We start from the raw sequence: 18,449 nt of genomic DNA, 5'->3' as shown, positions 1-18,449 counted from the left end.
AAACATTTGCTCTTTCATAGTCCTGTGAAATGCTTACCTTTTCCTTTGACATCCCATACCCAAAACCCCTAATCTAGTTCAGGACGTCAGATATACCTCATTGCCCCAATAATCTTTGGAATCTCACATCTATGGTGTCCCCATACATAATTAAACTTTGGGTTTAATCTCCTGTTAATCTGTCTCATGTCAATTTGACTCTTAGACCAGCTAGAAGAACCTTGAAAGGTAGAGAACAATTCTTCCTCCCCAACATTACCATTAATTCTCACCTGGATTATCGTAGTAGTGTCCTAACTCTCACCTGTAGTAGTCTCTTACTAAATATTGCTTGAGAGGCTAAGTAATATAAAAACTAAGAAATGATTGATGGATTTGGCAAGGTGGGTCTTTGGTCACCTTGCCAAGATTGCTTTTACTGGAGTGGTAGGCGTGGAAGCCTAATAGAACTGGATTCCACTCTGTAGTGGAGTCCTACATGCTCTCCGTAGCATATCCTCACTAACCCTTACTCATTCTACCTGGACCATCCTTCCTACAGAGAGTCACATCTGGATTTACATTTTCTTTCTCCTGAATTCACATTTTCTGTTAAAATGCCAGTTTTTGAGAGATTTATCAGCTTAAAGTAGCACCTCTCATTCTCTATCACTTAATTGTTTTCTGTTTTTCTTCATAACATTTATCAGCCTCGGATTATCTGTTCATTGGATGTCTCCCCACTACCCAGCTACACACACTAGAACTAAGTAAACTCTGGATGGGCAGGGGCTTTGTTTTGTTCAACACTGTATACACAACCTGGCAAAAAGCGGGTCCTTGATAAATATCGTTGAATGGGTAAATGACTTTCGTCTCAAAAGCACAGAACATGTAAACATACGCAATTTTAAGACCTCGAAATGACCCTTCGGGTTCCAGGAATGTGGGCGCGCACCTTAACACCTGTTTTAAATGGCCTCCTCTTACAAGACATACGGTAGCACTTCCTCCCTGGCTCAAATCTCTGAAAAGGAGGGAACAGAGGGTTTATGTCATCATCCTGCGCCCGCCTGCTCAGCGACGTGCCGGCGGCTGGCGCAGCCCTTCGCTCGGCCGGCCTCCCCCTCCCTGGTTCCGCGCTCGGGTTCCGCCATGGAATCCAACAAGGATGAAGCTGAGCGCTGTATTAGCATCGCCCTCAACGCCATCCAGAGCAACCAGCCTGACCGGGCGCTCCACTTCCTGGAGAAGGCGCAGCGGCTGTACCCTACGCCGCGAGTTCGTGGTGAGTATGAGCTGCCGGAGAGACAGAAGGGACATTAGCACTGATGGGGGGAATACGGGAACGGACCGACTGAAGCAGTTGGAGGAGGGGGAGGGGTGCCGACGGGCGGCTACGCCTGCGCACTTAGACGCGCGGTGGCAGCCGGGAAGTGTAGTCTTTCGCTCCCAAGCCTCTCCGGGACTCTGGACACCTAATGACAGGGGCAGCCGCGACTTCAACTTTCTGAGTGCTTGTGGAACCCTCTTGAGATCTGGAGTTCCCGAGAATGAGAGGCGCTGGAAGACGTCGCTAAAGGAACTTACCTGGCTGCGAAGTCGAACTACTTTTCCCAAGGGGCCATTCGGTGGCCCAGGGCCAGTTCCCGGCCTGGGAAATATTACAGTTGGGGAATATAAGCATGACTCCTCTTAAGGAGAAAATGGTTTCTAGAGAGGGAAAGAAGACTTCCTACCTTTGGACGGCCTGGAAAGGCGTCTCCACATTTTCACTGCCTCGCACATCTCAGGGCGAGGGCCGGAGACCACCCCCGCGAAACTAGAGGCTGTGTTTTTCCCCGCGCCACACCATCACCTTGGACGGTCTGTCCTGAGACCCGGCTCCGCACAAGTTCCTGGAGCTTCTCCACCCGCTTGTGAGATTCTGAGCGAACGGCCCTGTTGGAGCCGCTGGCTTCTGCCACCCCCAACTACCCTCCCCCACAAGAGTCCATCAGTGGCCAGTCATATGGACGGCTGAGCGGCACCAGGCTGCTAAGCGGCCCTGGACTGAGGCTTCTAAACCAGCGAGGTTAGAGTGAGGTTGCCTCAACTACTCAGCACCTCGCTTTACCCATCTCGCTTTCTTTTCCTTTAACCTAAATCTTTGAAGAAGTTTTCTTAACATAACCTGTAAGGGAGAAAGAGTAGTCCATTAAAAAGTAACAGGGTTTGTACCTGCAATCACCATTTAGTAAACCGTCTGGCATGTAACAGGTACTCAGAAGATGAAGTTCTCATCCTGACTGCTACCATGTGATCTTTCTAAGCTTGAATTTCCTTAGTCTGGAAAATTAGAAGGTTGGCGCAGATAATGTGAGTAACAGTGATTCCCATAGGGTTTTTCCCTTTAGAAAGCTCTTTCAAGTGCCATTATCTTACTTGAGCCTGCCCTATCAGGGAGGCAGAGCAAAGATCATTACTTTGTTCTATAGATGAGGAAATATCTCAGACGGAAGGGACTTGCCCAGGATTACACTGCTAGAAATCAGAAAGTTCTACTACTATAAATGTTTACTAAAGGAATGAGATAAAATTTAAGAGCTGCAGTCAGCCTCCTAACCTTCCTTGCCCACATAATGAAATTTGGAAAGGGGAGCACTGGCAGACAAGGTAGTCTGGAGTGCTTGAATTTTCCTCCCTCCTGGCTCTGCAGGTTGATCTGTGGCCTAGTTGCCTTTTTTTGGAGAGGGTTTCAGTCTGTATTTGCCCAGACTCCTGAGGTAACCTGCTCTAGTTCCTTACTTAGAAAATAAGCCACACTGTGTAAGAGCAGAGCATAATGGGATGGGGGCCCTCCAGCTCTCAAAATCCTGTCTGACTCTGGGGCTCAGGAGCAGACAGCCAGGGAATGCTGGTAACAGCATGGCCTGTGGAGATCTTTCTGTCAACAGGCTGCCTGGGCCAGGTGTCTTTCCTGAGGTTCAAGCGCTGGAATTTGGTAAGGCAGAAGAGTCACCTGCTCCATATTTGTCATTTTCATACTACCCTGGAAATATTCTTTAAGGCTCTCTGTAAACTTTACTTTGTGCCATATGCAGCCCTGCATTGAGCTGACAAGGATATGGGGTTAATCCAGGCCTGGGATGGGGAAATCTTAATTTTAAAAATATTAGGTAGTTGTTTACACTTAATATTTGAGGTTTGAGCTTATTACAGATGTGCATTCGATGCAACAGACTTTTTTGTTTTGTTTTGTTTGCAAAGCCCTCTGCTTGGTGCTCATTGGCATAACAGGGTGGGTAAGACATGATCCTGATCCTTCACCTTAGGTAGCTTACTCTCTAGTGAAGGAGACAGTTATAGAAAAAAATTATATTGCAAACCATAAAATGGTAACTGTAATTAAACACAAATTAAGTACATGCTGAGGACTTAAGGATGGCATGGAAAATCCAGTCCCTGCCCTTCATGGGTTCGAAGTCTGGTAAGGCAGAAGGGAGTGCTAGAGGGGAGGGGGGCATGGAGAACAATCTTCTGACCGTTAAATTGGGATAAGAGGCAGCATTTGAAGTACACTTTGGAGGAAGATAGGAGATTTGGAGAAGGACATACTGGGAAAGACATGGAGGCTAGAAGCTGTAAAAGGTTTGGGAGAGGGAATTGAGCATAGCAAGATTTGGAGGCTGTGGAGGTGGTAATTTGAATCTAGAGAGGATTAAGGGGAAAGTGTGAAACATGGAGAGGAAGTTGGTGCAGACACAAAAGTGGGCTGTAGCCAGTGGAGACAGACAGGAAAACATCTGTCCTAAGCCAGTGGGCAAAGACTGAGGAAGCAACAGAGGGAGCCCCGGCTGGAAGAGGCAGTCCCAGGAGAGGGCAGCAGCCAGGCAGCCATGGGGCGGTGTGTCAGGGAGGTGGTAAGCAGCACTGGCGCTGCTGCAGAGGCCACGAGAAAAGGAGAAGTCAAGAAACAAAAGGGGAAGGATTCAGATCATGGGTAGAAGATTGGTCTTGGAGAAGTGGAAAGACGGAAGGGCTAGGGTGAAAGGAGGCTCAGAGCAACCTTGAAGGGTCGAGGGACCTCACAGGATATGAGGGGACTTGAAACTTGCGCTGCAGGGGAGGCACTGAGGCCTGAACAGTATACTGTGGAGCAGCAGCCAGGCCCTACTACCTAGCAGATCACACGGCAGGGCTAATGGAGCCAGTCAGTCCCTTTTGGGGAGTTTCTATCCAGCACCTGGCAGCCTAGTAGACATTGGCTTTGCCTGAGGCTTAGCAAAAATGGTAGAAGGTAACAAGTTTTCCAGGGAGCTGATGAGAACATCCATAGGCCTCAGTTTCCCCAGCATACAAAGAGAGGGTTGGCCTGGATGATCTGGCAGCTCAGGCTGCCTAAGGCTCTGTGAAATAGCTGGCTCTGGGTCCAGGTAAGTCAGGAAGGCCAAGCTGGGAAGGCACGCACGTGGGTGAAGGGAGGATTGGTTGCCGAGTGATTTTGGCATTCCGGGTCTAGAAGGGAGAGCTGTTCTAGTGCTGGAGAGGTCTGGTGGGCTGGTCCATTCAAGTCAGTCAGGCTTCAGGAGGCCCACTGTGCACGCAGCCCTTCCATTCACCTTATTTCACTGAATCTTATTCTTCGCCTCAAAGCACCCCTATGAGAGTAGGGATCTTGTCTTCGCTGAGGAATCTGATACCTTGACCAAGGCTATGTGGCTCATTAGCAAAGGAACCAGACTGCTATCTCCAGCCCCAGGCTCTTTCCCTACTCTAGGCTCCCTTTCACCCTGAGCACAACAGGTACATAGAGCCTGGAAATAAAAGTATCAGTACAGGGAACACTTAGCTGGTCACTGGCCTAAGTTCTTTATATACATTTATCAATTGACTCTTCCAACTCTCTTGAGGGAGATACAGTTTTACATGGAGAAGCTAAATTAACTTGTCCAGGATGACCCTGCTACCAAGTGTCAGAGCCAGGTTTGAACCCAGGCAGTCTGGGTGTGAGGAGGGACTATCCCCAGTGGCTTAGAAATGCTCTCAGATGCCATCTCTCCCACCCCAGCTTTGGTCCCATCCACCCATTTCCCTCCTTTTTAAATATCTGCCGGCTTTACTAGGAAGGGGCAGAGTAAGATTTGAACCCAGCCTTGTATGTATAACTCCAGAACCACATTAAGCTGTTCTATCTCCTACTCTTTTTTGACATTTGCCTATCAGCCACTGTGCCACAAAGAATGTGACAGTGAGTCAGGATGAGGCAGTCACAGGCCTGGCAGAGGGGGTGTCCAGGCCACAAAAGAGACCTACTTTGTCAGCAAACAGAAATCTTGAATTGCCAACTCAAGCAGGAACCTTCTATGTGACCCAGAGCACATCCATTCTGCTTTGGGCTCTCTTTCTCCAGTGTAGGGATATTGGAGTGGCTGCCTCCAGTAACTGCCCTCAAAAGCTTCCAGAATCTTCCCTGAAATTACTGGAGATAGTCCATCCTATTTCCTGGCAGATGCTCCTACAGCAAGTGAATGGCTGGTCATGTCGTCCTTAGGGTATGTGCTCAGCCTGGACCACTGGGGCTTCCAGAGAAATTGAAACAAACAAGGTCTTTAAAAGCCCCAAGAAACCAGCAGAACAGCTCCTCCCTGTGTCACATATTGACTGTGATCTCTTCATCTGCTGGTTTCTTCTTCACTATTGGTGCCTGACATGGACCTGGTGTCTGGGACAGCTTGAGAGCTCATGGTTACAACTGGGTCCAATGCCTGCTGAGTCCTGAGATTTTGCCTTAGAGCTCCCCAGCCCCCACTGCCTTGGGTCCCTGCACCTCCCTGGCAGGCCAGTTCCCCAACCCCCATCATAGTATTAGAAGCTACTCATTTTGCACTTCTAGTCTGTCAGTCTCTGCCAGGTACTTATGCACGTTATTTCATCCTCATACCCCATTGTGAGGAAACTGAGGTTCAGAGAGATTTCATAGTTAAGTCAGGATCATATTGACTTGGCTGAGGATCATATTGAAATGGCTGAGCTGAGATTTGAACCAGGTCTTTCTGAATTTCGCTTCTCTTCTATATTTGGAATGCTTGTGCTGGAAGAAGCTCCCGGTCAGACTCAGGTGGTCAGCGACAGCAGCATAGCTAAGAGCTTGGTTTTGGGAGCTAGACATCCTGAGGTCCACATGCTGCCTACCCACCTTGTGCAGCCGTGGGCCAGGTGATCAAACCCACAGCTCCTTCCTTAGGGGGCCATGGTAAAGAGGCCCACTTCAAAGGCCACTGTCCAGGTTAAATGGGCTGATACATGCAGAGCACTGTGTCCAAGCCTGCCTGACACGTGCTCATTGCTCTTACTCCTCTCAGGGCACCCTCTCAGGGTTTGCTACAGGAGCCCTTCCTCAGGTGGGGCAAGCTTGGCTTATCAGCTCCTGTGTTTGGATTTCCCAGCTGCTGACCTGGTGAGATCCTGTGAGTTTGCTGAAATTAAGATAGTAGTGACTAGGTCACAGTGGTCCACTGGTGTCCCAGTGTTTTGCTCCAGTGATTCCTGCTCCAGGCCCCTTGGGTGAAGCCCAGATGTGTCATATGTCATAGTGAAGGGTGTCTGACATCCAGCACAGTGCCTTGAGCCAAGGAGGCACCTGGCACCTTGAAAGAAACTGGGGACCAGCTAGGTGTGCTGCTGTCTTTCCTAAGCACAGAGGTGCCCTGGGTCCCTGCAGTGCCCTGGATGCCTGGCTTCCCGGGATATGGAACCTTAGGCCTGACTGGCGTTTCAGAACTGGTTTTAGGCCTGGAATAAATGGGCACAGGGAACTTTTCCAGAGATTCAGGCCCTTCCTCATTTAGTCAGTAGGAACCAAAACCTTAGGTTTGAGTAACTATGAACCTGTCTGAGGTGTCAGCTAATGCCCAGTGTAGACTCCCAACATTGGAGTAGGACATTTGACACGGCAGACATTTGAAAATGTAAAAAGTAACAAGTAGTGAGCTCAGCAGTTGTTTGGCCCTCTGGGGCAAGCTTATCGCCCCACTCCTGTTCACAGCTAAGCTAAGGCCCCCAGGAAGTCTTCCCAGCCGATCCCTGCTGACCCATATGGTCCTACTAAGTGGGGTCCCCATTGCAGAGTACTTCACCCATCTCGGCACTCAACAGAGGTGTCTGTTGAACATACTACTTCGGATTTTCAAAAACCTGAAGGGCTGATAGTTTGTTTTTATGTTGAATTTAAAAATAACCTATACTCTGCCCACCCTGAGACCTGTGGATCCACAGAGAGCAGGGGACTGGGCCACGAACCTCTCCACAGGCCAGATCGGGGAAGGAGCTAGTGGCTTTGCTGGAAGAAGACACAGGTGGCATGTGGGGGGGGCCTCGCCTTTCCCAGGACAGGCAGCCCCTCAGCCATGGCATGTGGCCTTGCTGGAGCAGGAGCCCTGAATGGCTTCCTTGCCTTGCACAGCCCTGATCGAGTCCCTCAACCAGAAACCACAGTCTGCCAGTGACCAAGCCCAACCCACAAACATGACCCACAGGAAAGGAGGCGGGGCGGACACCCCTTCGGCCAATGGTGAAGCTGGAGGAGGAGAAGGCACCAAAGGCTACACTGCGGAACAAGTAGCAGCTGTGAAAAGGTAGAGGGGGCTGGGCTGGGTGGGCAGAGGCTGGGTCCTGCAGCGCATCCTCCGCCTGGCGTCTCCCTGTAGTCTGGATGGGTCCTGGGAGGGTCCTGAGGGCCTCCAGCTGGTCGGGCTTACCAGGCCCACTCCTTGGGTCTCACCAGGCCACAGAATACAGTGTGGGAATCAGGGCTCTACCATCCCCTCCTGCCAGGACAACCCACAGCACAGGCTGGAAATGCTGACACCACTGGCCACTTCTGTTGCTGGCCAGGGTGGCGCTGAGCTCTTTACACAGCTCTGTTTGTCAGACAGAGATGAGGCCTGGGCACCCCCTCCAGCTTCTCACTGACCCCCCACCCCCCAATAAAGACCCTTTCACACAGAGCCTGTGTAGGGTAGGGTGGAGACAGGACACAGTTATTCCTCCAAGGCTTGGGCAGGCCCTACACGAAGCAGCTACCAGGCTGAGACAGTCCAGCCAGGGCTTCTCAGGAGTAGAAACTCCCAGCTTTCATTTTTCCCCATACTCTCCCCCAGCTGGTTTCAAGGACCCCTCCCCAGACTCTCACCAGCTGGCTCCAGGGACCCCTCTGGGCATTCCCACATGGGCCTGGCTGCTAGTGGGAGATACTAGCAAGCTCCCGGTCTGGGATTCAGCCTGTAGGTGACCTAACATGGCTATTTGCCTAAAAGCATAAGCCAAGTTTGCTTTTTCTGACCAGACAAGCCAATTGGTTATAAGCAATAGAAACCGACTGTGGGGAGCTGGGAAGGCCTGGAAAAGGCCAAGAATCAGGGAGTCTCCAGAGGCCCCCAGAGTAAGAAGTGATAGAAGAGAAGCAGGGTTTCTCCAAGGCCCTGTGATGGAGTGAGCGGAGACCTGCCATTTCTGGCCTTTTTGTCAGCACTGAAGACTTGGATTGCCAGGAGAGGGTCCAGCTGGCTGAGCTGGAGACATACCTGCCCTTGGGCAGAGGCCCCTGATCGACAGACTTTGACAGTTCTGAGGTTGCCTCCAGTGAGAGTTCTTTAGTGAAAGGATATGGTTCCTGGCAAGCACAGCAGCTGCCTCCTCCTAAATACTAAGTGTGTCCATCCCAGTTGGAGCTCCTGAGGCTGCCTTGTCCCTGCGGTCTGAGGGCTGACCCAGAGGGGCTGTCATCTAGGCCCTGTGGACCCCCCTGAGCCTGCTCAGTGCTGTGCCCGCACAGCTCACTCCTCCGCCTCCCCTCACAGCCTTAGGCCCACATAGCGCCCCCACCCCCCACCCCCGCCATGCCTTTCTCCCTCCTGCCAGGGTCAAGCAATGTAAGGATTACTATGAGATCCTGGGGGTGAGCAGAGCGGCCTCCGATGAGGACCTGAAGAAGGCATACCGCAAACTGGCCCTCAAATTCCACCCAGACAAGAACCACACACCTGGTGCCACTGAAGCCTTCAAAGGTAAGCCGGCCTTGGTTTCCCTATGCTCTGGTGTTGTTCTCCTGTCCTTGGGAAGGAATAAGGGGCCAACACAGCTTTTCCAGGAAATGGAAAATCCCCCCACTACACATACACCCATACATAGGATACACACTCCTGTAACAAATTCACACCGCATGTGCTTACACGTAACACACCCGAGGGCCTGCAGTGGTGGGCATGGCAGTCTTTCTGCCCTAAAGGCCTGTTGGTTCTGGGATGGATGCTTTCAGTTCTGGCTGGAATCATAAGCTGCCCTTTTGTTGTTTATATTTTCACTGAACCTGCCAAACCCTGAGTCTGTGCCAGCACTGGCTGCTCTGGCTCTGCCATTCCACATATTCCTCAGACACCTCTTCCCTGATGTCCACCTCGTTCCCCTCTGGACAGACCTTCAGGCTCACTTTTCTCTGGGAGGTAGCATGTTGCCTCCCCCAGCATGGCCCAGGACCATAGCCAGGTGGGTAGCCTGTGGCCAAGTAGATCCCAAGACCTGGTGTCCTGTCTCCCAAGGCCTGCCCCGGGTGCTCCATTCCAGGCTGCTTGGGGTTGGGTCCTCTCTGCTGCCAGCCAGCCAGCCCCAGAGGGAGAAGGGGACCAGGAGTAGGGAGGCAAGGCAGCCATGGCTTGTGTTGCTGCTGCCTGGACCTCCACCTGCAGCCTGCTGCGGCAGCACTGGGATGCCAGACCTGGCCTGGGACCTTGTCAGAAAGAGGAGGACGGGCGTTCCCCCTATTCCCAGGGATCGCAGGCTCTGAAACAGATGTAGCTTTGAGAAAGTGGGCCACTTGAGAAGGAGCAAGAGACAAAGGGAGGCTCAGAGCTACGGTCACTTAAGACACAGGCTTCCCACCTGTGGAGCTGTCACGGGGAGGCCCCAGGGCCCAGCAGAGGAAAGCAGCTGGGGCCTAGACCCCAGGGAGGAGAGGGCTCGCCCAGGCCACACTGCCCACTTGGAGCATCTCAGCTAGAACCCAGGGATTTGGCTCTCCTGGCAGTGGCTGTTAGGAGTAAATAAGATAATGCCCATAAGGGGCCTGGCACGTAGAAAACACCAGGCCATTGTCATGAAGTGGAGAGCAAGTAGCCTGAGTATTAATCCTCTAGCAGCCCAGGCTGCCCATATTCCCTTAGCGGTACTCCCATGTGCCCCCCTCTCTGCACTTGCCCAAGAGCCAGATTTCCTGCTGGTTGCCAGGACTCCTGCTTCCTAGTACCTGAAGGAAGTGAGCCCTTGGCTGCCAAGGACGCCTCCATCCCCAGTATCTTCAGGCCTGACCTTTCTGCCTCCTTTCCAGCCATCGGCACAGCATATGCAGTACTTAGCAACCCAGAGAAGAGAAAGCAGTATGCCCAGTTCGGCGATGACCGGACCCAGGCAGCCCAGCCTGGCCACGGACACGGGGACTTCCACCGTGGCTTTGAGGCTGACATCTCCCCCGAAGACCTTTTCAACATGTTCTTTGGTGGTGGCTTCCCATCTAGTAAGTACCTCTACCCTCCCCGGGAGACAACTGAGTCTCCCCAGGGTGATGGTGGGAGACTGGATGCCAGCCTCACCCCTCACCAGCAGCCCCACTCCTGACTCAGTCCCTCTGACCCCCAGGTAATGTCCATGTCTACAGCAACGGCCGCATGCGCTATACCTACCAACAAAGACAGGACCGCAGGGAGAACCAGGGTGACGTGAGTGAGGAAGGTGCTGGGGAGAGTAGGGGAGGGTGCCAGGCCGCATACCAGGGTTAGGGGTCTGGGGAGGGGAGTGATATCCCCAGCTGTCTATTTTGGGATGGGCAATGTGCCCCTACAATGCTCAGCCAAGGAGCCATCTTGGGCCCGCCCCCTCTTGCCATTCTGCTGAGCGACACCAGAGGGAGCCACACTCCACATTGCCCACCAGAAAGGGAGCGAGGCCAGATTTTATGGCCTCTGTTGGGGTAGGTAATGCAGAAACTTCTCCACCCACAGACAGATTGAGTGTGAATGGCCTTTGTGCAGTCCATTTGTTCTTAAGGCCAAAATGACATTGTCCAAGCAATGGAAAGTTAAAACTTCATGTGAGAATTGTAAAGGATGACAACATAGTTGCTGACTTTTCTTGCTTCTTGTCAGCACTCTTTAAAATGTGTACAAAAGCTATAACAAGACAATGCATCAGACACATTTTGAATGCCACAGATTAAAGAAGAGCTAGCTGACTAAAAATACTGTGGACAACTGCAGAACATTTAAAACATGGCAGACGGGGGTTCCCTTTTGTTCTGACGGTGTGGCCTTATATTTTTACTTTCTCATTTTTTTAAAGTGTTTTGTGTGTATTTAATATTCAGAAAAACTTTTTAAATCACAATCACACAGTGAACAAGTTTATAATTTTTTTTAACTGGAAACTTTATAATTGGTAATATATTCGTATAGTTCAAAATTCAAAAAGGTACATACAGTGAAAGTCTCCATCTAGTCCTGCCTCCCTGCCTCCCGGAAGCAGCCACTTCTGCTCATTTTTTTGGTTTTCCCTTATAAGCAAATAACCTTCCTCCTATATTTAACACTGGAAGCTGGCAGGTGGAAGAGCTTCTGTGTTGGGGGACCCGTGGGAGGGTGGGGAAGAGCATGATGTCATGACCTGTTTGTGGCAGCTACCTCCCACCACTTGGGCCCTGTTATGCCAAGAGAACTCATGGTGACTGCGGCCAGCACCGCACCGGCACACAGGTCCAGCTTGAATGACCATTGGCTCTTCCCTCCAGGGAGGGCTGGCGATGTTTGTCCAACTGATGCCCATCCTCATCCTGATCCTCGTGTCAGCTCTGAGCCAGCTGATGGTCTCCAGCCCACCCTACAGTCTGAGCCCGCGGCCGTGAGTACCTGCAGCTGGGGACAAGGACAGGGTGGGGCAGATGGGGACTTGGCAAGCTCAGCCCCCATCAGGAGCCTTCCTTCCCACCCTGCAGCTTCTTGATCTTAATGCAGAAATCTGGCTTAGAATCAACAAAGTATACTTTCCCTGCTGAGCTGAGGTGCTTCATCTTTTTAGAATCACAGTCCCTAACGAAATACAATGCAAACCACAGATCTTTTCCCTACAACACTGCACATACACATGATTTTGTGTATGATTTCACAGACTTCAGCACGTGCATACACACACACACACGCCCTATCTTACCTGCTGACCTTGATATAAGAACCTCTGAGCTTATGTTCTGGTTGGGATCCCTGAGGCCATGGTAAGGAGTCAGACAGAGCAAGGGTGGTTTTGCATCTCAGCTCCTCTAAAAACGAAGCAGCTGTATGACCCTGGACAAGTTATAATATAATTTCTCTGAGCCTTGGTGTCCTCATCTGTAAAGTGGGGATAACATCATCTACCCGCTTGTAAAAAGTAAATAAATAACATACATAAAATGCCAGGCTCATTAGAAATGTTCAACACTATTTGTTGCATGAATATATCATCTCAACCACCAATAATGACCTTGAGCGAGTTATTTGACCTTTTAAGATGTCAGCTGCCCTTATTTATTTCTAGCAGCTGGCATAGTAACTGATATGTAGCGGGTGCTCAGCTTCCATTGGTGGAAACCCTCTGCTCCTACCAAGCCACCTGGCTCTGAGAGGCTGGCAGCATCCCTTTCAGCCAGCAGAGGGCAGAGTCGGTCTACTGGACCCACCCCAGCAGGCACCAGGTCTCTGTGGCCTAATGTTGACCTGCCTTTTGCTCTGCACCTGAGAGAGGAGAGGCAGCAGTGAGCAGGCAGGGGCAGCTGCTTTCGCATGTTGAGGCTCTTCCCACAGCCTGCAGAGCCTGCAGTTGAAGCTGGAAGATAGAATCCAAGAACTGGAAGGATACACCTCCTTGGAATCCCTTCTGTCTTTTTGTTCCTAAGCCTCTTAACTCTTGACTAGGAGGTCCTGGATAGGCAGGTGGGCCCTCAACAATCATTGGATGATTGGCTTAGGGGGTGAATGAGGCGATGAGGCACAGGGACCCAAGGTACACAGCTTGTCAAGGTGGAACCCAGACTCACTCCAGGTTCCCTCCTTCCCTGACCAGGGCCTCTTAGAAAGGGGCTTCTCCCTAAAAGCCCCTCATCAACAGTGTTGTAAGTAGAGACTCTGAGGGAGGGCTGGCCACTGGGCCACTTGGATGGAAGGGACACCCTGGCTTCTCTTCAGACCCTCACTCACTTTGGGTGGCATGTGAGTTCCTGCTATAGTTTAGGAAGGGAACAGCTACTCTTGTGGCCTGTGTGCACCTCCTACAGGGGACATCCCCAGAGCTGCCCCGAGTCTGGGGACCCATGCCCACTTTGTGCCTGGTCTATTTCTGGTCAGGTCGGTGGGCCTTGTTCACAGGCGAGTCACTGACCACCTGAACGTCTTCTACTATGTGGCCGACACCTTCTCTAAGGAATACACAGGCTCCAGCCTCAAAACCGTTGAACGGAACGTGGAGGATGATTATGTCGCCAACCTCCGCAACAACTGCTGGAAGGAGAAGCAGCAGAGTGAGTGTGCACGTGCTGTGGGGCAGAGCCTGGCTGCAGCCCCCGAGGAAGGCCCTGCCCCACCAGTGATGCATGGGCCCAGCCCCCAGCCCTGTGCCAGCACGTCCCAGCCAAGAGCTGGACTCCACCCTGTGTTTCCCTGGGGCTAGGAGCCAGGGGTCACCTAGAGATTTCCTTCAGCCTCCTGTAAATCACTGCAGTCAATCTGTCCCTTGACTGCCAGGTGTAAGTATGTAGATAGATTGGAGTACATCTGGCCACCTATTGATTGGACACCTGGCTCTATCTGTGGGACCCTGGGGACTTCTGACCAGGATAACAGGTTCTTACCTTGGCTGGCCTCACCTATACTCTGTAGAAAGAGGCCACTGTCCCTCTCCCAAGTTGGGGCCATAGTCTTCCCCAAAGTGAAGCCAGTTCTGCCCAGCTCTTGGGCCTGTAACAGCCTTCCTCCTGCCCCACAGGCCAGACAGGTACCCTGGTAGCCAGCAGGAGGTTCTGGGTGTGCCCTAATACTACCCAATTGCTTTGCAGAGGAAGGCTTGCTGTACCGGGCCCGCTACTTCGGCGACACAAATATGTACCACAAAGCACAGAAGATGAGCACCCCAAGCTGTAACCGACTGTCAGAGGTGCAGGCCTCCCTGCATGGATAGTCCTGGGGCCAGCACACCACCAAGGTCCAAGTATGAGCCAGGGCCTTCTCTGCCCTGCAACTCTTGGCAGCTCTGGCCCTGGTCATGAGGTGGGGGCAGGAGTGGGATTGGGGAAGCAGCCTGGTGATTTGGCACAGACTCCTGTCCCCTGCCTGACCTCCAGCCTGCAGAGCTGGGGCAGCTCTGGGTTATGCTGGGAAACTCAGGTTTGTTTCAGGCCCCTGGTGCTGCTCTCCACCCCACTCCTGCCATATAAACTGGCTCTGGGGCAGAGTGGGAGCCCAAGGCTGTAACTGAGGGCCATCATATCTCCTTGGTCTGCTTCAGCCATCAAGTCACCAGGGCCCTCTCTAAAGTGCAGCAGATGATTGTCTGTGTCCTGGTATTTAGGCCACCAAATATTACTGGGCCCAAGATAGCCCCCCCCCACTCCTCCCCTGACACCAGAAAGAACCACCCAGGCAGGGGTGGGCCAAGAGCCCTTCCTCTTACGGGGTCTGTTCAGGCAGGAGGAAATGGAAGGAGATGAATGGGCAGCCTGCAAAGGGCAGGGGAGGGAGCTGACAGACTGGGAGCAGGAGAGGCCTGTGTACCCTGACTCCTCCCCCTCTGGCCAGATCAGAGGCACCCTGTAGAATGCTGCTGGACCTGGCAGCCAGGGAGCCACAGGCACCAGCCTGCCAGACATCTCACCTGTGGTCCGAGGAAGGGAATAGAAGGTCATGAGTTAAAGGTCGAATGCAGAGCTCTCAGCACAGAAGGAATGGGGGAAAAATGAAAGTTGCTGGTAGCAGGGCCCTGATTCCTTTAGCCCTGTGTGTGTGGGTAGTGGGCTCTGTTCCCAGCATTTGCTAGAGGGGACAGTGTGGGCAAGCCCAGAGGAGTGTGAGCAGAGCCAGTAAAGTTTCCTTTCTGTGTTAGTACCCTGTCCATCCCTCCTCTGCCTGTGTTACTTCAGCAGGGATCCAGCTGCAGACTGCTCTGAGGCCATTTGCTGGTGCCTCAGGGAGTGTGAAACAGACTGCAGGAGGGAGATGGGGTGGGCGAGGAGGGAGGACTGCGGCCAGGAGGCTGGTTTGTTCGTGTGGGCTAACTAGAGGCTCCGGAGCGTGTGACTGCCAAGCTAACTGTTACCACTCTCCTCCCCAGACCATGAAATCCCTGGAGAATTTTTGGTGACCAGGCACTGAGCCAAGGTGATGGACTGTATCTTTAAGGAAAGACATAAAAAGAAAAAAAAAATTTTAATGGCATTGGAGGCCGAACACCACACAACTGCCCTCTCTCTCGCCCAGTAAATGCAGAAGAAAGCTCTTAGGACAGACAGGAAAACCTGCCTTGGGGCTGCTTCCCCTCCTCCCAGGGCTGGCAGAAGCTCAGGATCCACATCGCCTCCCTCCTAGGATACAGAAACCATGGCAACGAAAGTAGAATGTAAAACTCGCAGCAAACATCTATGGGAAGAGCTGGGGGAGGGGGCGTCCAAATGCCTTCTTCCCCCTCCCAGGAGCCGCCACCAGTAACCTCTGGGTGGAAGCCAGTCAGGGGCCCCACTGGCCAAGGGTACAGAGGAACAAGGGAGGGAGCGCGCCCTAGAGGAACTGACGGATGCGTGCATATGTATATATATCTATTTATATGTAAATAGCATATAGAGAGATATATACATATAGTCTTGCTTTTTAAATTATGCAGGGCTTTGTTTAAGTTGTTCAGCTGATTTCTTCCCTGTTTTAGAAAACAAGGCCTGAAAAAAAAAAAAGAAAACAAGGCCTGGGGAAGGTAACCTCGTCCTTCAAAGGCTAACTTAGTTATAGCTGACAGCATAAGGGGAGTCAGGTCATACATAGCTTTTAAAGTTCCCTCAACCGCAGCCTGTTTTTAATGGCAGCAGTAATCATGATAGAATAAGTCTGTAGAAAACTTTTGAAGGTAAATCTGGTGGAAGGGAGCAGGCTGTTGGGGGAGAAAATGCCCCTAGGGCTAGATACCAGGTCAATATTGAGTCATGGAAGAGGCTCCAGATGGCCTGTAGAGGTGGCACCACCCACCTCAAGCTTTGGCCAGCTCAGGTGGGCTCTTTGTCCTGGTGCCCAGGAGCCCTCTGACCCCTGCCACAGAGAACAGCAGACCAGGTTCTGCCTAGCCACCTTCCCCCCATAGTCCCTAAGAAGGGTTTGCCTTATAGATACCACAGGGCACAGCTCCATTGTTGCCACTGGTATTTCCCAAGTCATGCACCAAGGACTCCAGAAGTTTCTTCCTGCAGGAGTCAGCCAGGTGGTGCCCAGGACCCCTGGGTAGCAGCCAACTCACAAAGTCCATGCCTGCAGGCATCACTGTCTACACCCACCCTAGACACGATGCCACCCAGCCTTCGCTTGCCCTTTGGATAAAGGATATACCTGAACCAGAGGGTTCTCTTATCCTTCAAATGAGGATTTTTCTCAAAACAGCATTTGCTGCCAGGGGATGGGAAGGAGGTTTTATTTATTCCCACAGTTTATACTGGGCCTTTTGGAATAACCGTTTTTCCTGAATTCTCTGGTGGTGGTTGTGTCATTGAGCCTGCCATCTTCCAAAGCCTTACTTCCCCAAGCTGCCAGCCAGGAAATGAGAACCATCCTCCCAGAGTTTCTCTTGGCCCTTTTTTTTTTTTTTAAGTATCCCAACAAATAGGATTTTTGCTGGGAAAGGAAGCTTGTTGAAGAAATGTCAAATCTGGTATTTGAACAAGGTCCTACCCTGTGACAAAATGGCCAGACTGGCCTAGAGAGATAAGAACTGGACATGTGCAAGAGTGCCCCACTCGTGGGGGACCCAGTGCTCTGCCCCCACCACCCCTACCATATGGTCTTGGTAGATGTCCCAGATGGGCTGAGCCATGTGCAATAAGAACATAGGTCCTAAAGGATACCCCGAGAAGCTGTATTTCTTGAATTAGAATTCTGAAATTGTACATCTATAAATATATGTTTATTATGTGATTGGCCTCAGTGGCATCTTCGTTGAGCAAGGGAACTGCTGTGCATGGCGAGGGGCACAAGCACCTACTGCTAAGTAACACTCTCCAGCCTGTATCACAAGGAATTCTGGTGACAAGCCTGAATGGCCCCCTCACCCATTCCCCGAGCTGACAGCCACTTAGGTCACACGTGTTCCAGGGCAGACTCCATCCAGGGAAAGGGTAAGAGGCTCAGGCCAGGACCCTGAGGTCCCTGATACCAGTCCGAGGTGGGCAACCCAGGCCATGATCACCTCTACTCCCCCCAACCTCCTCCTGCTGCCTCTTCATCCCTCAAATCCCGTCAGACCTTCTATGCGCAAAATGATTCAGAATCTCCCTCCTCCCCAGCCTGAAGCTCAAGCCTACTCTAGTACCAGAGCAAGGGGAAAGTTTCCATCTCTGGCTGCACAGTCTTCCCAGACACCCTTCCCACGCTGCCCCCACAGCCCGCCCTCCCTCGGAAGGTCGGAAAAGTTAAAAATGTGGCAGCTCAAGTAGGGCTTTCCGTGAATGGAACGGCAAATCTGCCTGGGCCTCCCAGAGACAGGGCCGGGCAAGCGTGACTGGCGGCCAATTACGGCCCCTCCCGCTGCTGCTCCAGCCAAAGACAGGCGGGCTGCCCGGTGGTGCCACTGCAGCCCGGGAGCCCATTGGCTGCTCCGCCCAGGGTCCCCGCAGCCTGATCTGCCTGGTGTGCGCACCGCCTCTTGTGAGCTGCAGTTGGCAGAGGCGATGCCAGCCGCTCCCACTTATCCCCCATCCCTCTGCCCCAGTGTGCAGCTCGGTGAGCCAAAAGAGGTGGACAGGCTCCTGACTGCTGCAAAAAAGAGCCTTTGACAAGTCTCGCCACCCACTGTCAGGTGACATAACTGAGCCACCAGTCCATCCAAGCTCCTTGGATCTGCCGGTTTATCTCCTCATCCCAGGCTGCCCCCGCCCAACTGTAATCTAATCCCCCCAACCTCCAAGTTGCCCAGGTAAAGTCACCTGGCTAGGGCAGGCACACAGCAGTGCCAATTCTTAGGTAAATAGACTGTTGACAGTGTTGATTCTGGAGCAACTCAGAATCCTTACCCGATGTCACACCATTTGATTTGGAGGAGTCAGCCCCTTTGCCAGAGCAGGAAACAGGTTTGGGGGAGAGAAAGTGATGCTCATGTCTCCGTTAAAGTGTGCGTGTCTTTTGGGTCTATGTAGCAAAGTAATCATTCTGCAAGCATTTGTTGAACCT

At 52.0% G+C, this 18,449-nt stretch overlaps 1 protein-coding gene across 5 annotated transcripts; it reads left to right on the top strand.

Moving 5' to 3' along the window:
* The first annotated feature begins 1,032 nt into the window (after positions 1–1,032).
* DNAJB12 (DnaJ heat shock protein family (Hsp40) member B12) lies at positions 1,033–17,198 on the top strand. Of its 5 annotated transcripts, none has more exons than XM_036928848.2 (9): positions 1,033–1,267; positions 7,424–7,595; positions 8,881–9,026; positions 10,343–10,528; positions 10,651–10,730; positions 11,795–11,904; positions 13,383–13,555; positions 14,090–14,187; positions 15,361–17,198. In XM_036928848.2, the coding sequence occupies exons 1-9, from the start codon at positions 1,135–1,137 to the stop codon at positions 15,388–15,390; spliced, it is 1,128 nt and encodes a 375-aa protein (XP_036784743.2). In that variant the 5' UTR covers positions 1,033–1,134; the 3' UTR covers positions 15,391–17,198. The 5 variants fall into 5 exon arrangements, with proteins under 5 accessions (XP_036784743.2, XP_036784744.2, XP_036784745.2 ...); XM_036928849.2 differs by having other exon boundaries at positions 14,090–14,235; XM_036928850.2 differs by having other exon boundaries at positions 14,090–14,241.
* The last annotated feature ends 1,251 nt before the right edge of the window (positions 17,199–18,449 follow it).

Source organism: Manis pentadactyla, chromosome 8 (assembly GCF_030020395.1).
Source record: "Manis pentadactyla isolate mManPen7 chromosome 8, mManPen7.hap1, whole genome shotgun sequence".
Lineage (NCBI taxonomy): Eukaryota > Metazoa > Chordata > Mammalia > Pholidota > Manidae > Manis > Manis pentadactyla.
This window is presented reverse-complemented; position numbering and strand designations above follow the sequence as displayed.